The sequence below is a fragment of the Pecten maximus genome, chromosome 13 (assembly GCF_902652985.1).
Source record: "Pecten maximus chromosome 13, xPecMax1.1, whole genome shotgun sequence".
In the NCBI taxonomy this organism is placed as follows: domain Eukaryota; kingdom Metazoa; phylum Mollusca; class Bivalvia; order Pectinida; family Pectinidae; genus Pecten; species Pecten maximus.
In genome coordinates, this window is record NC_047027.1 from 18,876,647 (window position 1) to 18,894,355 (window position 17,709).

Here is a 17,709-nt window from a genome sequence, read left to right on the forward strand (position 1 = left end):
ATTCATGGCAACATGTAAATTAAAACTCTACAGCTGATATGACAATACTTTTTTTATTTTTCATGTCAACAAAATTTCTATTGCATGTAGAACGTCTCAATGATAAACATATATTTAATATATATACTGATATATACCTGCTGTGTAATGTCCACATCGGGGACATTTCGCAATAGAAACCAAGACACTTGCAATATCAGGCTGCAGTGGTAACAGTCTGCATATAACACGTTTTGCAATTAATTGGTGCACTAAAAATAGCCACCAATAGAATACAGCGTCCTATCGGCCAATCAGTAACAATGTAACAATATACACACTATAATCAAACGATTGTATGTAAAAAGCAGTGCATTTAATTGTTATTTAATCCTTTTTGTCTTCAGAAGACTTCAAATGAGATTTCTGTAGATGATTTGTCACGATGCTCTTAAGTTATACAAGTGATTTACTTTGCTTCTTAGTTGATGCTATCATGATTAAGAGTGGAATTGAAGCAAATATATCCTACTTATATACTGCATTGAAAAGAACCCCCATTTGAGATCATTTTTTTATGTCTATTAAAATACTTATTTGAAATTAAAATATATGCCATACTGGTGATAAAATTCCAGATAAAGATGTGTGTTCCTGATAAATTGTTGATACCCATTTGATACTCAAATGACGCTTATCTGGCCAAAAGCAACGGGATGAACACATCCGGATATGTTTGTTTGCTGATTTTTGTAATCTCTTACCTTAAAAAAATTGTAAAATATGTAACTTCCTGTAAAATATTGATTCAAAACTAAAGCCGATAAAAGTTTAAGATATTTTTAGAATCCTGTTTATGCAAAGTGGCCCAAGAGGTCTGTAATGATTTATCTCAATATCACAGTTTTATAAATACACGTACTGTACCAGTTTGCTGACTAGAATGTTGGGATACAATAGCTTTCAGAAGGATTGTGGATTGCTCCAGCTTTCAGTTTTGATTATACACTGTATATGAGATGACTGTTTACCCTTTAAAAAATAACGACTGATCATTTTATATGATATAAATAAAGACTTGTGCATAGCTATTATGACAACAACTTCACAATATCAATTAATGAAACCTCAGGAAAAATAATTTTGTAATGAGAACAAAAGCAAACTTCATCAGTTATAATGTTTATATATATCACTCCGAGATTGAGTGGCCCTCTTGTGACGGTACTAAAGTGACACGATCTGACACGATCCAAATAAAACCCATCTGTTTACTGTCATCTCTTCTTTAGACAAATTTGAACTCGACCATTACAGCACCAACTTAATATGAAATTTATCAACACTCAAATTTTATTATTTTTAAAGTTCAGCATCATTACTGAAGTTTTCTTTAACATTTTCTGTTCATTATTTAATGAAAAGATCATTTAATTTTCAAAATATGTTTGCTCATATTTGAATTATCTGCAGATAGAATTCTATTGATCGCCCTGCAATTAATGCAATCACTGAAACACCCCCAAACAAAGAAAGTGGACTCGGTCCAAACTTGCATTGGTCCAATCCAATGGTCACAAAAGGAAAGACAGCATAAAAACTGATAAAGCCTATTCTACTCGGCCAACGAGAATATATCACAAACTTAGCACACGATGCGAAGGTAATTTTTCACCCCAGTTTATATACAGGCAGGGTAGTATCTATGTTCCATACAACATTTAATACACGATTCAAACACAATGAGAAACAGAAAAGTGTCAAATCAACCAGATTCTTCTCAGTATCCATGAAAATTGGAACACATGAAGCTTCATATAACAAGGATCCCATTTTCAAAACACCCTATGTTTAATTATTTTTTTTAAACTGCTTACTAAAAATTGTTTGTACAATAACTGCCAAAACTGAGTGATGAGGTTTCAAATTACAGCTAGGCTATTCATGATCATTAGTCAATTAATAAGATTTTACTTTCAATTCCACTTAAAATTTCAATATACTCTATAACATTTAATTAGATTTTGATTTCAATTCTACTTTAAATTTCAACATACTGCATAACATTAAGTTTTTGTTGTGTATGATCTTTCTTTGTTTATGTGATTGTTATGGAACCATGAATGCAAACACAACAAATATTATTGTTATATTATTGTTGCATGGGCTAACCACCATAGTTTGTACCCACAAAATAATATGAAAGCTCCAAACAAAGTACACACAGACATTTAATGTTATACAGTTCAATCTAATTAGATCTTGCTACTCCAAATCATAAAATTCCATCAAATATTGGATAACAGGGGTTTTTCCCCACTCTATCCACCAATTTCTTTCACAAGTACTTTCCAATTGAAGTACCATAGTATAATTCATTTTCAGACCATTTGTTAAAATTTCTTAATCTCAAAAATGTTTTCATTGTCTTACATACTAAAATACACAAAAAATAACCTGAACATTAGAAAAGACGTGAGGACTGAAGTATTAATCATTAATTTTACATCTTTGACAAAAAAATGTGTTAAACTTTGTGTGAAATCACAAACATCAAACACTTTCACAAGAAATTGCTAGATTTCTTCATGAAATGTATACGTTACACATTACCTGATATGGTATACAATATTTGTTCATGGAGCAACCACAGTAGATTTTCTAACAATCATCACAAGACAAGAGGACTAGAACCAATGCTTTTCCTACTCTGGACAACAACGCAAAGGATAAGATAACAGGAGCTACCATAAGCAGATGTAATTATAACAAACACTCATGTTAATGACTCAAGTATCTCTAGAATTCTGTACAGATGGATGCTTTTTAAAATGTTAATTCGTTCATATATCTATGTTGCAATGAATTCACTGACTAATAAAAAATACAGGAAAATATTCACAATACGAAATTCTGATGCCAATAGTTATTAGGACCTATATATTTAGGCAACAAATGCAGTAAAATTATATGAAATAATCTCTTTTCATTTTTGAGTTAAGAAAATTTAGAATTTAATAATTTCCCGTTGTGACAGGTAATTAGAGCATGCTTCCTGGTTCTGAACATTAGACATATACGAACAGTGTTTAATATAGACATAGTATTGGTAAGATCCACTGTATCTCTCCATAAGTTTTGGACGGACAGATGTTTGATATTCGTTACAAAACTGGAGTACTTAAACAGAGTTATCTCCCTTGTATTTATCTCAAAAATCTAATTCAATTCGATGTGATTTTCCTAGGTAATTGCAATACTTAACCACTAAAATATTTAGCCAAAAATTTTTTTTTTTAATTTTGCCATCAAGTAATTTTGAAAAGCCATACCAAAATATGTAAAAATATCGCCAGTGCAAAAACATTTTGAAATTTGCTGTTTCATCACAACTGTAGTGTCTTGACTAAAATGAAATGTTTCAGTAATCAACACGGCAACAATAGCACTGTAGCATCATAACAATGATTATCTTATATTACCATTCATGATTAAAATAACCGATCGTGTTTACAGTATATCAGCAATCATGATTACGATAACAGATCATGATTATGACAACCGATCATGACTAATATATTACCAATCATGATTGATATTACCGATCATGATTACAATATTTTCTTAATCATGATTTCGACATAAAATTGATCATGATTATGACAAATAATAAATCATGAATATGATAAACTTATCTGATCAATCGTCACTGATCAGATATCACTAGAACGTACACTTTTTTTTAAATAATAGACAATTAGTAAGACATTAAATCTATCAATATCATAATTCTTGTAATAAACCAGTCGGCCAAATTGTTCCATGTTCATGTGTAAGGGAGAGTCAATGTTGGTAACACTTCGTAAAATTTGATTTCATAAAAGTACTGAAATTATCTACCGACATGATACCAAGCAAGTTTTCATTTTTTATTTATTTTCTCTTTCTAACACTTTTTTATGATTACTTGAAATGAAAATACATGTAGTTTAGAAGGAATGTAACTTAAAAAAAATATTTAAAGGCTGAATTTTGATTGTACTTATTGCAGAACTTTCTGTATATTGTTTTTACGGCAAGTACTGTGGCCGATTTTAAGTAGATTAAAATAAATACATTTACAGGAAATCATGGATGATTATTTCATATTGAATAAAGTTTGATTCTGCTTCATTCTGCTTTTCTTATACAGAATAAGATGTAAAAGAGAAAAAATAATATAATTCGTATGGAAGCATCAGATTATATAATTGAGGTATGATTCATAAAGAAATTCTTAGACAATGAGATTAACTGGTAAGTGACCAATATTTAACCAAGTAACAAAATTCAACTTTTCATATGACATGCCATATATAGGTTTTCCATCTTAGAACCTTTCACCTTACCGGACCATAACAATGGAACAACTTGACCGAGAACTACCTAAGGTTACGACAAGATATATATCAGACACACTGTCATCATACACCACACATACACTCTAGTTTGGGTCAATTTTCTTCAAAATACTCAAGCTTATATAAATGGCCTGCCAATATGAACAGGACAAAATTTTCCACCTCTCTTTTCCTACTGTGCTTGAAAACCATGGTATCTTTGACAATTCAAGCCCTTATTATGGTAAACAAAGTGATATGAACTCAAAGTCATTGAAATGATAAGATGGCATTTGATGCCTGGCCATTCTTACATACAATAAGTATCCAGTTTTAAGCCCATGCTTGCTAATAACACCATCCATATCTATTGCAAATCAGTGAAATGCTAAGAAATGCTATATAAATGCTTACAGATCCTATTTCTCTCTCCTGAAACAAGTCGATCCTCTTTGAATCATATATATGTATTAGCACCCTGGGCTCAATACAGAATAAGTATGATAAGTACCTGGGTATTAAACATTTTTAAAACATGATCTGTAGCAATTTGAAGATAAAAGACGCAAACCTTGGAAACGTTTATACGTTATACATGTACTCATGAGCACGGGTGTGTATACTAATAACATATTAACACATACATCCACACCCTTACATGGTATATGTGCACACAACCTATTTTAAACTCTCACTAAGCACACAGCGCAAGATGTGTGAATACACATAAAGTTAAACTGTTCACAAGACACATTCACACAATACACCACAACGGCTACGATACGTCCATTTGTTCGTCGATGGTGGTCACCATGGCTGGGACCATATAATATGGTGACACGACTACGCCTGTGTCCTGTGATGAGTGACTAGGAGGGGAGACAACTCCATTGTGATGCTGCGAATCCCAAGAGCCCTGTTTGAGAGACTCTGTCGAGGAGTGAGGTGATGAGGAGGGTAACTGTGTAAGGGACAGCTGATTTGACTCGATGTTGAGTGAAATGTGAGAGTTGTTTATGTCTGCAACCAAAACTTCATCGTTTATAGGAACCCCTGTAAAGGTGAAGCTAGGAAGCTGTTGTTGTTGCTGTAGTTGTTTTTCCAGTGCATATTGTTGCTGAAGAAGAGCCAGTTCACCTCCCTGTGGTATGAATGCATTTTTACGGCCTGGCGAATGATGCGTGACTGGCCCCGCTGACGACTGCTGCTGTTGATTTGTTTGCTGATTCTGTTGTTGTTGTTGTTGTCGTTGTTGCTGTTGATTGATTTGCTGTTGATGATTTTGCTGGTAGTCCAGCATCTGTTGATTCTGTTGTTGTTGTTGCTGCGTCGTATACAGTGGAGGAACACACACGGTCCGTTGCTGTTGTTGTTGCAGCTGCTGGATGACAACTGACACATTCTGCATTGGGACGCCCTCCTGCACACCTTCCTCTTGTCCATCGTTTTCTTGCGTAGGTGGCAGCATATTTTGTTGCCATGGTGCATCGCCCACATCTGACATTGGGGGCATAACAGGCTGCTGTTGTGCCAACTTGTAAGAGATCTTTCTAATCACTGGCGGTCGACTAAGATGATTCAACTCATCATGTTTGCTAGAGAGTCTTGGTTTACCAATGTACGGAATTTGATTGGCTGATGATAATGAGGATGGGTCACCAGGGACAATGTGCATTTGTTGGAACTGATGTTGAAGCTGAGTCTGTTTTTGCAGTGTCTGTCGCTTCTGCTGCAATCGATGCTGCAAGAACTGCTGCTGTAGCGGCTTGTTCTGCATCGAGTAATCATATTGCTGCGAGAACGGTGGTGGTGCTGCCCCCTTCTGTGTCAATTCCTCGTTACTGGTGACTCGATCCAGCTCCCGCTCAACTTGCATGCTCTGTTTAATGGCAAGGAGCCTGTGAGGCTGGAGGTCGAAAGTCTCTGAGGGCAAACTCATCCTTTTCATCAGAGGTCGAGGGGGTCGTGGGGCTTGGCCATGTTGACTGTCCTCTAGTGACCACTGCCGACAGTTTTTCTCCATGTACTCCGAGTGCTGCTGCTGAAGAGCCACTACCTGCTCTGTACTGGGCACCCCACTATACAAACTCTGCAGGTTCTGGTGCTCCTCTCGCAGTTCTATCATACCTTCTGCTCGCATACTATTCTGAAGTCGCTGTCTAAATGCGAATATTCCCTGTGCCACTAATCCATCACTAGCACGTCGGCCCTCGCGGAAGTTTACAGGAGAGCGAGTTTGATTGCGATCTTGCGAGTACTCCTCCGAACCAGAAACCTCTACAGAGCTAGCAGTGTCCTGATATAAATCACCTATAGCACCAGTATTATTGCCCCCTATGACAGGATCTGGATGACCTGTGGCATAACTAGGGCAGCCTGATAATGAACCAGATCCCGTCGACTGTTGCGAACCTTCTGAAAGACTAGACATAAAATCGGGCTCCATTGTGGAGTCAAAACTGGCAAAGGGTGAGCCAATCCCTGTGCTTATAGATGTAATACTACTATTACCGTTAGTGTTCAATTGTGACAGGTCACCAAATGCACAGCTTGGTATAAGTCCCATGCCAAAACCATCGCGCACAAACTGGCCTTTAGATGCCGAATTATTATCATCAGGTGAATCCATGATATCCACTTCGACACCCTCATCTATTGACGTTGTAATGAGGTGTGTCGCACGGGGACTAGGGGATGTTGTCTTTGTGATGGCTCCAGTGGAGACAATTTCTTGCAAACACCCAGGCACGCTAGGCGTTGGAACGTCAATATCGTTTAAAAAGTTTAAATTGGGTGAATTTGTACAGTCAGTCGTGTGACTAAACATACCCTGTTTTATATTGACTAGTGGAGTTCGTTGCATGCCACCCGTTGTATGATCAATTTGACTAGTCTGTGTGTGGTGGAGCAATGCCTGTTCTGCTATGGTGCTTGGTCTGCGTTTCCGCGGATCTATTCGATTTTCCGGTGGGAAACTGCTCCGATGCTGTTTTAAGCGTTCCAAGAGGAGGTAATAAATTGCTGTGTAATGATCGTACGCATCACTTTTCAATGCCTGAAACCACAAGAAACTTTGTCAGCGGCTTATATAAATATGATCTATTTTGTTTTCAAAAAGCAGTCTTGCCATACAGTATTCAAGAAAAAATAGTCTTAAAAGGGATAATTGCTTTGATTTTTTTAAAAAAAAATTTAAATTTCTCTATATGCATTAAAACACCTGGAAATGGTCAGCTAAAATAACGAGAATGTTAGAATGTTAACCATATATTTATAATAAGTGTTCATCATACACAGACCCCTACCTCCATAGTTTTGTGTTGGTCTATTCCCAGGCTTTGCATAAGACGTAAAATCTGCTCATTATATTCGCCGATCTTCGCATTATACCCGATTATTGGACTAGGAGGTGTCTGCAACTTGGGTGGCCCGCCATCCGCTAACATCCATTTGTGTTTCTTAATCTGACCAATAGTCAGGCGTTTGGAGGGATCAAGTACTAACATCCGACGAATGAGACTTTCGCACTCTGAAACACAACAAATGACACATAAACAAATGCCATCAGGGCCTTTTTCTGAAGGCTTTCGGGAACCATTAATGGGCCCCATTCCCTAAGGATTTTTTTTTACATATTTAAGCCAAATTCCCAAAATTTTTACTCCTGAAAATTTGCTTCGAAATTCACTAAATTTCTTCTCAAAATGAAGCAAAACGGCACCATCCCAAACCAGTGGATACCTAAAACTGATATTTGTTATTTTCTTTATATACACTATACACTGTATGTTTTGTATCCCTAAAGTTATAATTCAAAGCAGTCTTCTAAATACTGTAACTATATCAACATACATCGGAGTTATGTCCCTTGCATCACTTCGGCAAACTTTAAAATGTCAGGAGAACTCTTACACTAGAATATTTTCTTTGAAGATATATCAGGAGTTTATATCATATAAGTAAGTAAATTACCTGTTGACATGAAGAAGGGAATTCGGAATCGACCCGACAGGACACGGTCCCTTAACATTTGTAGATTGTGGCCATCAAACGGTAGTGCCCCACACACTAACACATATAAAACCACACCCAGACTCTGGAAACAAAATACAAGGTATGAATCACTACAGACAGTGTACATTACAATGTAAGTAGTCATAAATTCTATGAATAAGGGATCATAAAACAGAATTTATTTTACAAAATATAACGTAGTTATCAGTCAAATTTAAAATACAAAAATTATATCTATATTTTTCTTTCTTTATAGAAATTTTTCGAGGTTTGACAGGATCTGACAGGAATTCTACTGGTGTATACTTACCCATATATCAATCTGGGGTCCAAGGTATTTCTTGCCCTCAAAAACCTCTGGAGCTGCGTAGGGGGGACTCCCACACCAGGTGGCTAGATGTTCACCAGTCTTGAAGAAATTACCGAAGCCAAAGTCGGCTATCTTAATATTCATATTAGCATCTAACAGGAGATTCTCAGCCTGAAATTATACAATGGGAAAAACGAATTATGAAATGATTCAGTTTCTCAATATAAAATTGTACAATATTTGAGACATAAACTGTGAATTTATATAGTTTTTTATTCCATGAAGTAAATACATTGTATTTTGATACTGTGTGATACTGTCAATCTTAACAATTCTGTTTAATTACTTTTCAGTCATAGACACATTCAACACAGAATTGGTTCACAAGAAAAACTTCTTGTGAATCGACACCTCATATTATTTAATATTAAGATTCCTGACATTAAAGATTCAATTTCATAGTATGTAAATATGTAACAGATTCTGCTATGATGACTGACAACATAAGGCCGTATAGCATGGTTCCTCCCCCACACATAAAACCAGCAGTGAACTAACTTTACACTAACATAACACATTAATCTTTTTTACTAATCTCTGATTCACAGGCATCACTCCCCCACATCATACATCATTTCCATACGCAATATACTACTCAGAAACATTCCTTTTTGTATGACCTAACACACACACACACAACACACCCTCACACAAAAAAGTGAAAGTGAAATTCTAAATAGTTTCGATATTTTTCTCCAAAGGAACTTGAAATGAATAAATACAAGTATTTTAATTACTTTTCTTCACTGTCAAATTCAGCATTTTATTCAAATAAACCAGCTAGGGTATACCAAACAAATCTACCTACAAAGTCCGAGACAACAGGACATGTATGGAGTCTTGGAAGAATTTTGTTGTGAACAGTGAAAAAATACTAAAAATAACCACTGCAGTATCCAAATATATGAGAAATATAATACTGGTTCTGAATTCATTTGAGAATCCTTATCAATTTTAAAATGATGAAAAGGATACAGGCTGTTGTGAGGACATAAAACCCTGTACAAGAAATGAGGGATTATTATCAAATGTGTAACAAACATCACTTCTCCCTCAAATTTAGACAACAAAGAGATAAATTCCTTTATTATGAATTCTTCCTCGTGTATAAAATCCAGTGTAATCATTACAGAATAACAAGAACACATCATGTCAGGGATGATTAGAAACAATTTCCAACCAGCAATGGTTCCTTTGTCGAGGTATATATAGCGATGAGCTGACATAACTGCGGCATACATCATTGTAGATTTTCACAGGCACGGTACCCACAAATTATCAAGTTCCGTGATACGTATCATATATGACATCTCTACCAACAAATTACCGCCATCCTGGCAGCAAAATCAACTTAATACACTTCAATGTTTCACTATTTACCAAAAAAATAAAGGTAAGTTCCATTTAATGCATTACACTGAACAGTACATAGAAGCCATTAAATGGCTTCCCATTACATAATAACATAACTTTATTCTTATGGCAGATTATACCAAAATTTTCCATTTGTGCTGTGTAAGTACAATATCAATAATCTCTCATACTTGTGAAATATATGCTATATTCACAAGTAACAATACAATTTTATTTTATTCACTTTTAAAGAAATACTAAAATAGCTTGTTTTGTAAAAATCTAACATGAACTTGTATGGGGAAAATATTTCCAAAACATTCAATTCAATACCTTCACTCATGGATGTAAGTTTTTATCAAGTTGCCACCCAGTTAATTAAAAGTGATTTTACACTAAATTACAATTTTAAAATCCTGATAAAACCAATCCTGGTACAACTAACTTGACAATTTTAACGAATCTCTGCATGCACGAGTTTTGAAGTAAAAGAAAAATGACATTTTCACTAATCAAGTGATTAAGCTAATTCATCTATAGAACAACTGGGCCCTGGTTGATATTTTCTGTTATTTCACTTGTAAAACCATAAAAAATAATCATACTGCTTGAACAAGTAAATAGTGATAGCTGAGATGAAGAACTGATGAATTTGTCCCCCATTATCACAATGATGCTTCAGAATGTGACTCTATTGGGGTTAAAATCAAAGCTGACTAGAAAATTACATCAGACCATTTATATAACATTACCGGTGTCATGATTGACTGCCCATTTCATCTCCATGTTGAAATGGTGACAGATATCTGTAACCGGTATCAGGTTGGTTGGGAGATGAAAACTATCTAGAGCATCTAAATGTGTCAAAAACTGTGAAGATCGAGACACAGTAGCTTTTAGATTGAGACACTTAATTATTCCAGCCTGAAGGCTTAGTTGTACTTTTACCCAGTCATATCTTACAAAATATATCTAAAAAGGTTAAGCCAGGTGGAGGTAAGGACTGACTATTAAATCATAGACCAGCTCCTTCAATAGAACAACATTATGTCAGTTCTTCTACCAAGAGATGGTGACATGTGAGAATCATGATCTCTAAGCTTGTCAGATAAACGGGCATTATTTTTCTACGACTTGCAAAATTTTTACTTTTTAGCTTACCGTGTAGGAAATTGTACCCAAGAGACTTTGAGCTTTAACAAAAAAAAAACTAAAACTACAACAATTTGAGTGTTTAGACTGTAACAGGAATGGAATATGAATCTGTCATTCCGGAGTTATCTGATTGTACCTCAAAACTGAATTTGAACAAGTGAAATGATTTTAGTTATAAAAACTTTGAAATTTTTAAAATAACTGAAGACTGCTACATGAATTACCATAGGTATGTATGCTTCTCAGGTTGTACTATATGAACTTCAATAGAGACCCAGTAATTTGTGTTCAGTCAGCCACGTCGTGGTGACATGGTACAAGGTTTATTAACGGCTAACAATAAATGCTGAATTAATTATTGAATGATATAATGACATGCCCTTACTGATGGACACAAAGATACTATACAGCCACAAGTCACGGTGGTAGAATGTGGATGGTAAAACAGTTGTCAAATTTAACATCACAGAGGGATGGGATTCAGACGTCAAAACTACGCCATTTTTTCTTTTTGAGACTTGCGTACGTCATTGTCAGCCTAGAAAACAGATGATTCACATTATACATAATGAAGATGGTCAGTTATAAGTATAACATACACAACATTTATAGAGATGATCAAGATGGATGACGCAAGTCCAGGTTGTTATACACATCAGTATGACCTTCAGTGATGGACTTGAGGTCTCGTTTATGTATATTAGGATTCAGTGGTTGTCACAAAATGGCTCTTCATATTAATGTTTTTTTTGCTTGTGATGGGAAAAACACTGTTCTAAAGCAGGGGGTACCACATACATTTATCAGTTCATATATGTATTATGTTTTCATGTGAAATTCTGATGCAAAACTTTTTTTTCATTTACATACATTTATGATTGGTTTGGTTGATTTTGTTTAACGTCCTATTAACAGCTAAGTGTCATTTAAGCACGTGCTAGATTTTGGAGTTGCAGGAAAGGCGGAGTACCCATAGAAAAACCACTGGCCTACGTGTATACGGTCAGTACCTGGCAACTGCCCCACATGGTTTTCCAACTCGTAACCAGAGGTGGAGGGCTAGTGATAAAGTGTCGGGACACCTTACCACTCAGCCATTGTGGCCCCTATATAGCTACCTCGAGCTCTATGTAATGAGACTGAAGATTTTATTGCCAGATCAGTGAAGTAAGGAACTTTATATATACCGTATTTGACCTAATAAGGGCGCCTGCCCTAATAAGGGCACCCCTACCTTTTTTCAAGGAAATAAATCTTTGACCGAGTGTCAAAATGGTGTTCAAAAGTAATAATTCATGTGAAAAGTTTCGCTACTTTATGTGTTCTACTTTCTTCAGCAAATTAAGTAACTGGAACACAAGTTTTCGCCACATTTTGTCAATTCCTACACACACAGATGACATGTCAGTGCAAAGAGCACCCGAAACTAAACATACATACAAATAATAACTTACCCTCTTTATTTGAAGATAAAGTAAAAGACTTCATTCTTGTTGATAAATAACTTTTGTTCAGAACAGAAAGCTAGTAAATAACATTGTAAATCAATTATTAGGTCAAAGAAAACGATGTCTGATATGATCTGGGATATCACCTGTGTCTATAAATAGAACACAAAAGAGTTCCATTTGAACATACAATGTAAATGGTGGAACACACGTTCTCTGGTCTAAAGATCAGCTGGCATGGTTTAGAAGTTTACAGGAATATTCAAGTGATGTTTAAGCTTAATATAATGATAATGAATAGATATCTTCATCTGGAATATTTTTATGACTGAATATTTTACCATTTCCACAGCCTTGGGTATTCTGCTTTAAGGTATAGTCTGTTTCATAAAACTTCAGAATAACTAATCTTAATAAGGGCGCCCCCACTGTCAATTACCCGCGCCCTGCGCCCTTATTAGGTCAAATACGGTATATATATATTTCAGTTATCACACTTTTTTCCTGGGTGCATTTACAAGGGCGGGCGCACTTATTAGGTCAAATATATACAGCAGATCCATTTGAACTTGAAACAAATTTTGCAACAACTAATGCTGACATTTTACATTGAAATGATAATACACTTGTGTATCATCGTCAGCTCCACAAGTACACAGCTAGATGTCAGAGGGTTTTGCTAACAATTCATAGCATTGTTAATTCATGACAATAACCTTGTCAGTGTTTCCCCTAACCGTGCCAGAAGAATGCCACCAACTACATGAATGAGCCTTGTTAACTCCAGAGCAGTAGATATTCCAACATCAACAAGAAGTTTTTCCGCAACAAATAACAATAATAGATGGCCAGGTATAGCACATTGGTAACACACTTACCTTTCACCTAAGTGGCCGGGATTCGATTCCCCGATCGGACGTGAAAAGGTATGGGGTCACCTGCCCGACCACATGGGTTTACCCCGGGTTCTCTAGTTTCCTCCCATGCTAAGACATTTCCTCCCACACTAAGACATTTCCTCCAACGCTAAGACATTTTCTCCAACACTAAGACATTTCCTCCAACGCTAAGACATTTCCTCCCACACTAAGACATTTCCTCCCACGCTAAGACATTTCCTCCAACGCTAAGACATTTTCTCCAACACTAAGACATTTCCTCCAACGCTAAGACATTTCCTCCCACGCTAAGACATTTCCTCCCACGCTAAGACATTTTCTCCAACACTAAGACATTTCCTCCCATGCTAAGACATTTCCTCCCACACTAAGACATTTCCTCCCACGCTAAGATATTTCCTCCCACGCTAAGACATTTCCTCACACGCTCAGACATTTCCTCACACGCTAAGACATTTCCTCACACGCTAAGACATTTTCTCCAACACTAAGACATTTCCTCCCACGCTAAGACATTTCCTCCCACACTAAGACAGTTCCTCCAATGCTAAGACATTTCCTCCCACACTAAGACAGTTCCTCCAATGCTAAGACATTTCCTCCCACGCTAAGACATTTCCTCACACACTAAGACATTTCCTCCCACACTAAGACATTTCCTCCCACGCTAAGACATTTCCTCACACACTAAGACATTTCCTCACACACTAAGACATTTCCTCCCACACTAAGACATTTCCTCCCACACTAAGACATTTCCTCCCACGCTAAGACATTTCCTCCCACACTAAGACATTTTCTCCCACACAAAGACATTTCCTCCCACACTAAGACATTTCCTTCCACGCTAAGACATTTCCTCCCACACTAAGACATTTCCTCCCACGCTAAGACATTTCCTCCCACGCTAAGACATTTCCTCACACGCTAAGACATTTCCTCCCACGCTAAGACATTTCCTCCCACACTAAGACATTTCCTCCAACACTAAGACATTTCCTCCCACGCTAAGACATTTCCTCCCACACTAAGACATTTCCTCCCACGCAAAGACATTTCCTCCCACGCTAAGACATTTCCTCACACGCTCAGACATTTCCTCCCACGCTAAGACATTTCCTCCCACAATAGGACATTTCCTCACACGCTAAGACATTTCCTCCCACGCTTAGACATTTCCTCCCACGCTAAGACATTTTCTCCACACTAAGACATTTCCTCCCACGCTAAGACATTTCCTCCCACGCTAAGACATTTCCTCCCACACTAAGACATTTCCTCCCACGCTAAGACATTTCCTCCCACACTAAGACATTTCCTCCCACACTAAGACATTTCCTCCCACACTAAGACATTTCCTCCCACACAAAGACATTTCCTCCCATGCTAAGACATTTCCTCCCACACTAAGACATTTCCTCCCACACTAAGACATTTTCCTCCCACACTAAGACATTTCCTCCCACGCTAAGACATTTCCTCCCACACTTATAAGACATTTCCTCCCACACTAAGACATTTCCTCCCACACTAAGACATTTCCTCCCACACTTAAGACATTTCCTCCACACTAAGACATTTTCCTCCCATGCTAAGACATTTCCTCCCACACTAAGACATTTCCTCCCACACTTCTAAGACATTTCCTCCCACACTAAGACATTTCCTCCCACACTAAGACATTTCCTCCCACAAGTTAGACATTTCTACACACAGTAAGACCCCTCTCACTCTTTAATCCAGGCCAACAAGCATGATTAATACAATTTGTTAGTTAAAATAGATAAAGTTCACAAATAACATTAATGAAATACATGAAAATATCAAAATGTTACCTATTATTGGTGTTTGCTTTTGTCTTTTTGTTCATTCATATTTTTTTTAACAATGTTTTGTAACATTATTACTATTGTAACTAAATTATTTCTTTTACAAGAATTAAAGGCAGTAATGAAATTAACATTTCAAAAACAAATTGATAACACATGAATTTTTTTAACTATAGAAAAACATGGAGAACTTTGAGAGTACCTATGACATTACAAACAGTCAGGTACGGTGTATATATATAAAGTGTATCACCTTTCCAATAGTTACAACATTCCAGTCGCAGTCGGCATCATTACCCTGCCCTAACTATACCCCTGTCACATAGCTACATAGCTCACCAAGTAATACCACTAGAACGGTTTTCTTCTTCACACATACAACCAGCCTTTCCATCAGTTCAACACCTGTGCCCAGAATTTCTAAACAGTTTGGGGAATTCTCTGTTAAGATTGTCAATTTATCTTAGGGAAAGACTACATCGCACTTAATGAAGAGAATTACTAGTAAACCGGGCTCAATCATCTTATAAGCATAGGTATACCATACATGAAAGTCTGTTTAGTTTATGATTCCATTTTGTCTGAGTGACATTTTTATTTTTGTCAACAAACTGAGGTTACGGTCAATTGAGGTCACAGTGTTGACAGAATGTCCACTTGTTCAAGATTCCATGACTCTATCACTTTGTCAACAGACAATTAGGAGTTTGGACTTTAATTAAGGTCATGGTATTGACAAACCAACCAATTGTTCAAGGTTCCACTTTAATTTGTCCATGATTCTCTCATTTTGTCAACAGACAACTTGGAATTTGGACTTAATGATCTTTAATTAAGGTGAAAGTGTTAACAGACATCCATTTTGTCTATAACTTTTAGCCATGTCTAAAGGAAATCTGGCTTAATGGCAGATTCAGCATGGATGTCAATCTTGCCTTGATTTGATTTTATCCTTAACTTTCTGTGTTATGTAAAAATCTTGGTTTTACATACAAATCTACACTTAAACAACCTATGTAAACAAATGTCTACCTTGTCCTTGACTTTTTGACTTTATTAACCCGAAAACTGAGCATACAGACTTAACTAACTCCAGAAACTCCAGTGTCAACAGGAAGTCGAACATGTCCAGAACTTCCTAACCTCATCTACAGGAAGTCGGTCCTCCATGGACGTCATAGACAGTACACATTGTGTCATATACACCTCCCCTTGAGGTCTTTCAGTGTATGTATAGATGTAAGCTACAAGTTGTCTGACGTATATACACTTTAAAATTGACATAATTTCCAGGACCATACTTTATATAAACATGTTAACATACCACACTGATGTAATTACTGTACTTAAAACTGAATAAACTTTTCTCCCTCATCAATAAACCGTTACCTCAGAAAGCACATTCTGTTTTGATAATTAGTTGGAATGTCTTCAACTTGCGTAAACAAATTCCAATAATTTCCAACTTGCAGAGATCTAGGCAGGAAAATAAATATAGAAAAAAGTCCTGGCAGGCTTTCAGCTCATCAAGACTCAACCTGCAGTGTATTGTTTAGGAAATGCTGTCTGATGATAGATAGAAAGCTATATATCATCACCATTATGTGTATTTTATCTCAATCCCCTACTTTAAAACAGTATATACCGTTCTCCTGTTACTGATGACATGATATTTTGATTTGAAATATCTTGGTCATCACATTTGCAACATATATTGCCACAAATTTTCTTGAATCTTCTTTGGTCTTTACTGAAAAACTGTGAGGTGTTACTTATTTTTTCAAGTGTGACAACATTAATACCAGCTGAACTGATTACCTGACCATTTTCAACCAAGTCCTCAACAAAGCTTACAAAATACCAAGATTTGTTAGTCATCAATCCCAAGTATAGCCAATATATACCAAAGTCTTATGTACCTAATGCCTATTCCTTCAGATTATTAAGGCCTTCAGAAGCTTGCACAAAAAATAACTATCAAAGCTTATAAAGGCCTTCAAACTCCTAAAAAGGGCCTTATAGATAAAGCTTATACAATCTTAACAAGCTAAAGTGCCAAGGTAAAAAAAAGTCTACAAAAAACATTTTCTCCAGGATTAAAAGCTTTTATATTGGGGGGAAACTTTCATCTCATGTAAACAAAAAAAACAAAAAAAAAACCCAGCTTAAAGCTTACCAAGTCATAAAACAAGCTTTTCATATCCTAGAACAGAAGCTTGTCCTGTCAAGTTACTGAATTCACTATAAATCTATCAACAGAAGAAGACTTAACAAGAATAAGTG

General features: G+C 36.2%; 1 protein-coding gene across 1 annotated transcript in view; it reads right to left on the reverse strand.

Moving 5' to 3' along the window:
• Positions 1 to 37: 37 nt before the first annotated feature.
• Positions 38 to 17,709, reverse strand: part of LOC117340294 (serine/threonine-protein kinase SIK1-like) — a 49,716-nt gene continuing 32,044 nt past the window's right edge. The window contains exons 5-8 of the mRNA XM_033902060.1: positions 8,683 to 8,853; positions 8,331 to 8,454; positions 7,664 to 7,887; positions 38 to 7,413 (exon numbers count right to left, since the gene is read on the reverse strand). Coding sequence (XP_033757951.1) covers positions 5,134 to 7,413; positions 7,664 to 7,887; positions 8,331 to 8,454; positions 8,683 to 8,853 — 2,799 coding nt within the window. The 3' untranslated portion in view covers positions 38 to 5,133. The remainder of the gene's footprint in view (positions 7,414 to 7,663; positions 7,888 to 8,330; positions 8,455 to 8,682; positions 8,854 to 17,709) is intronic.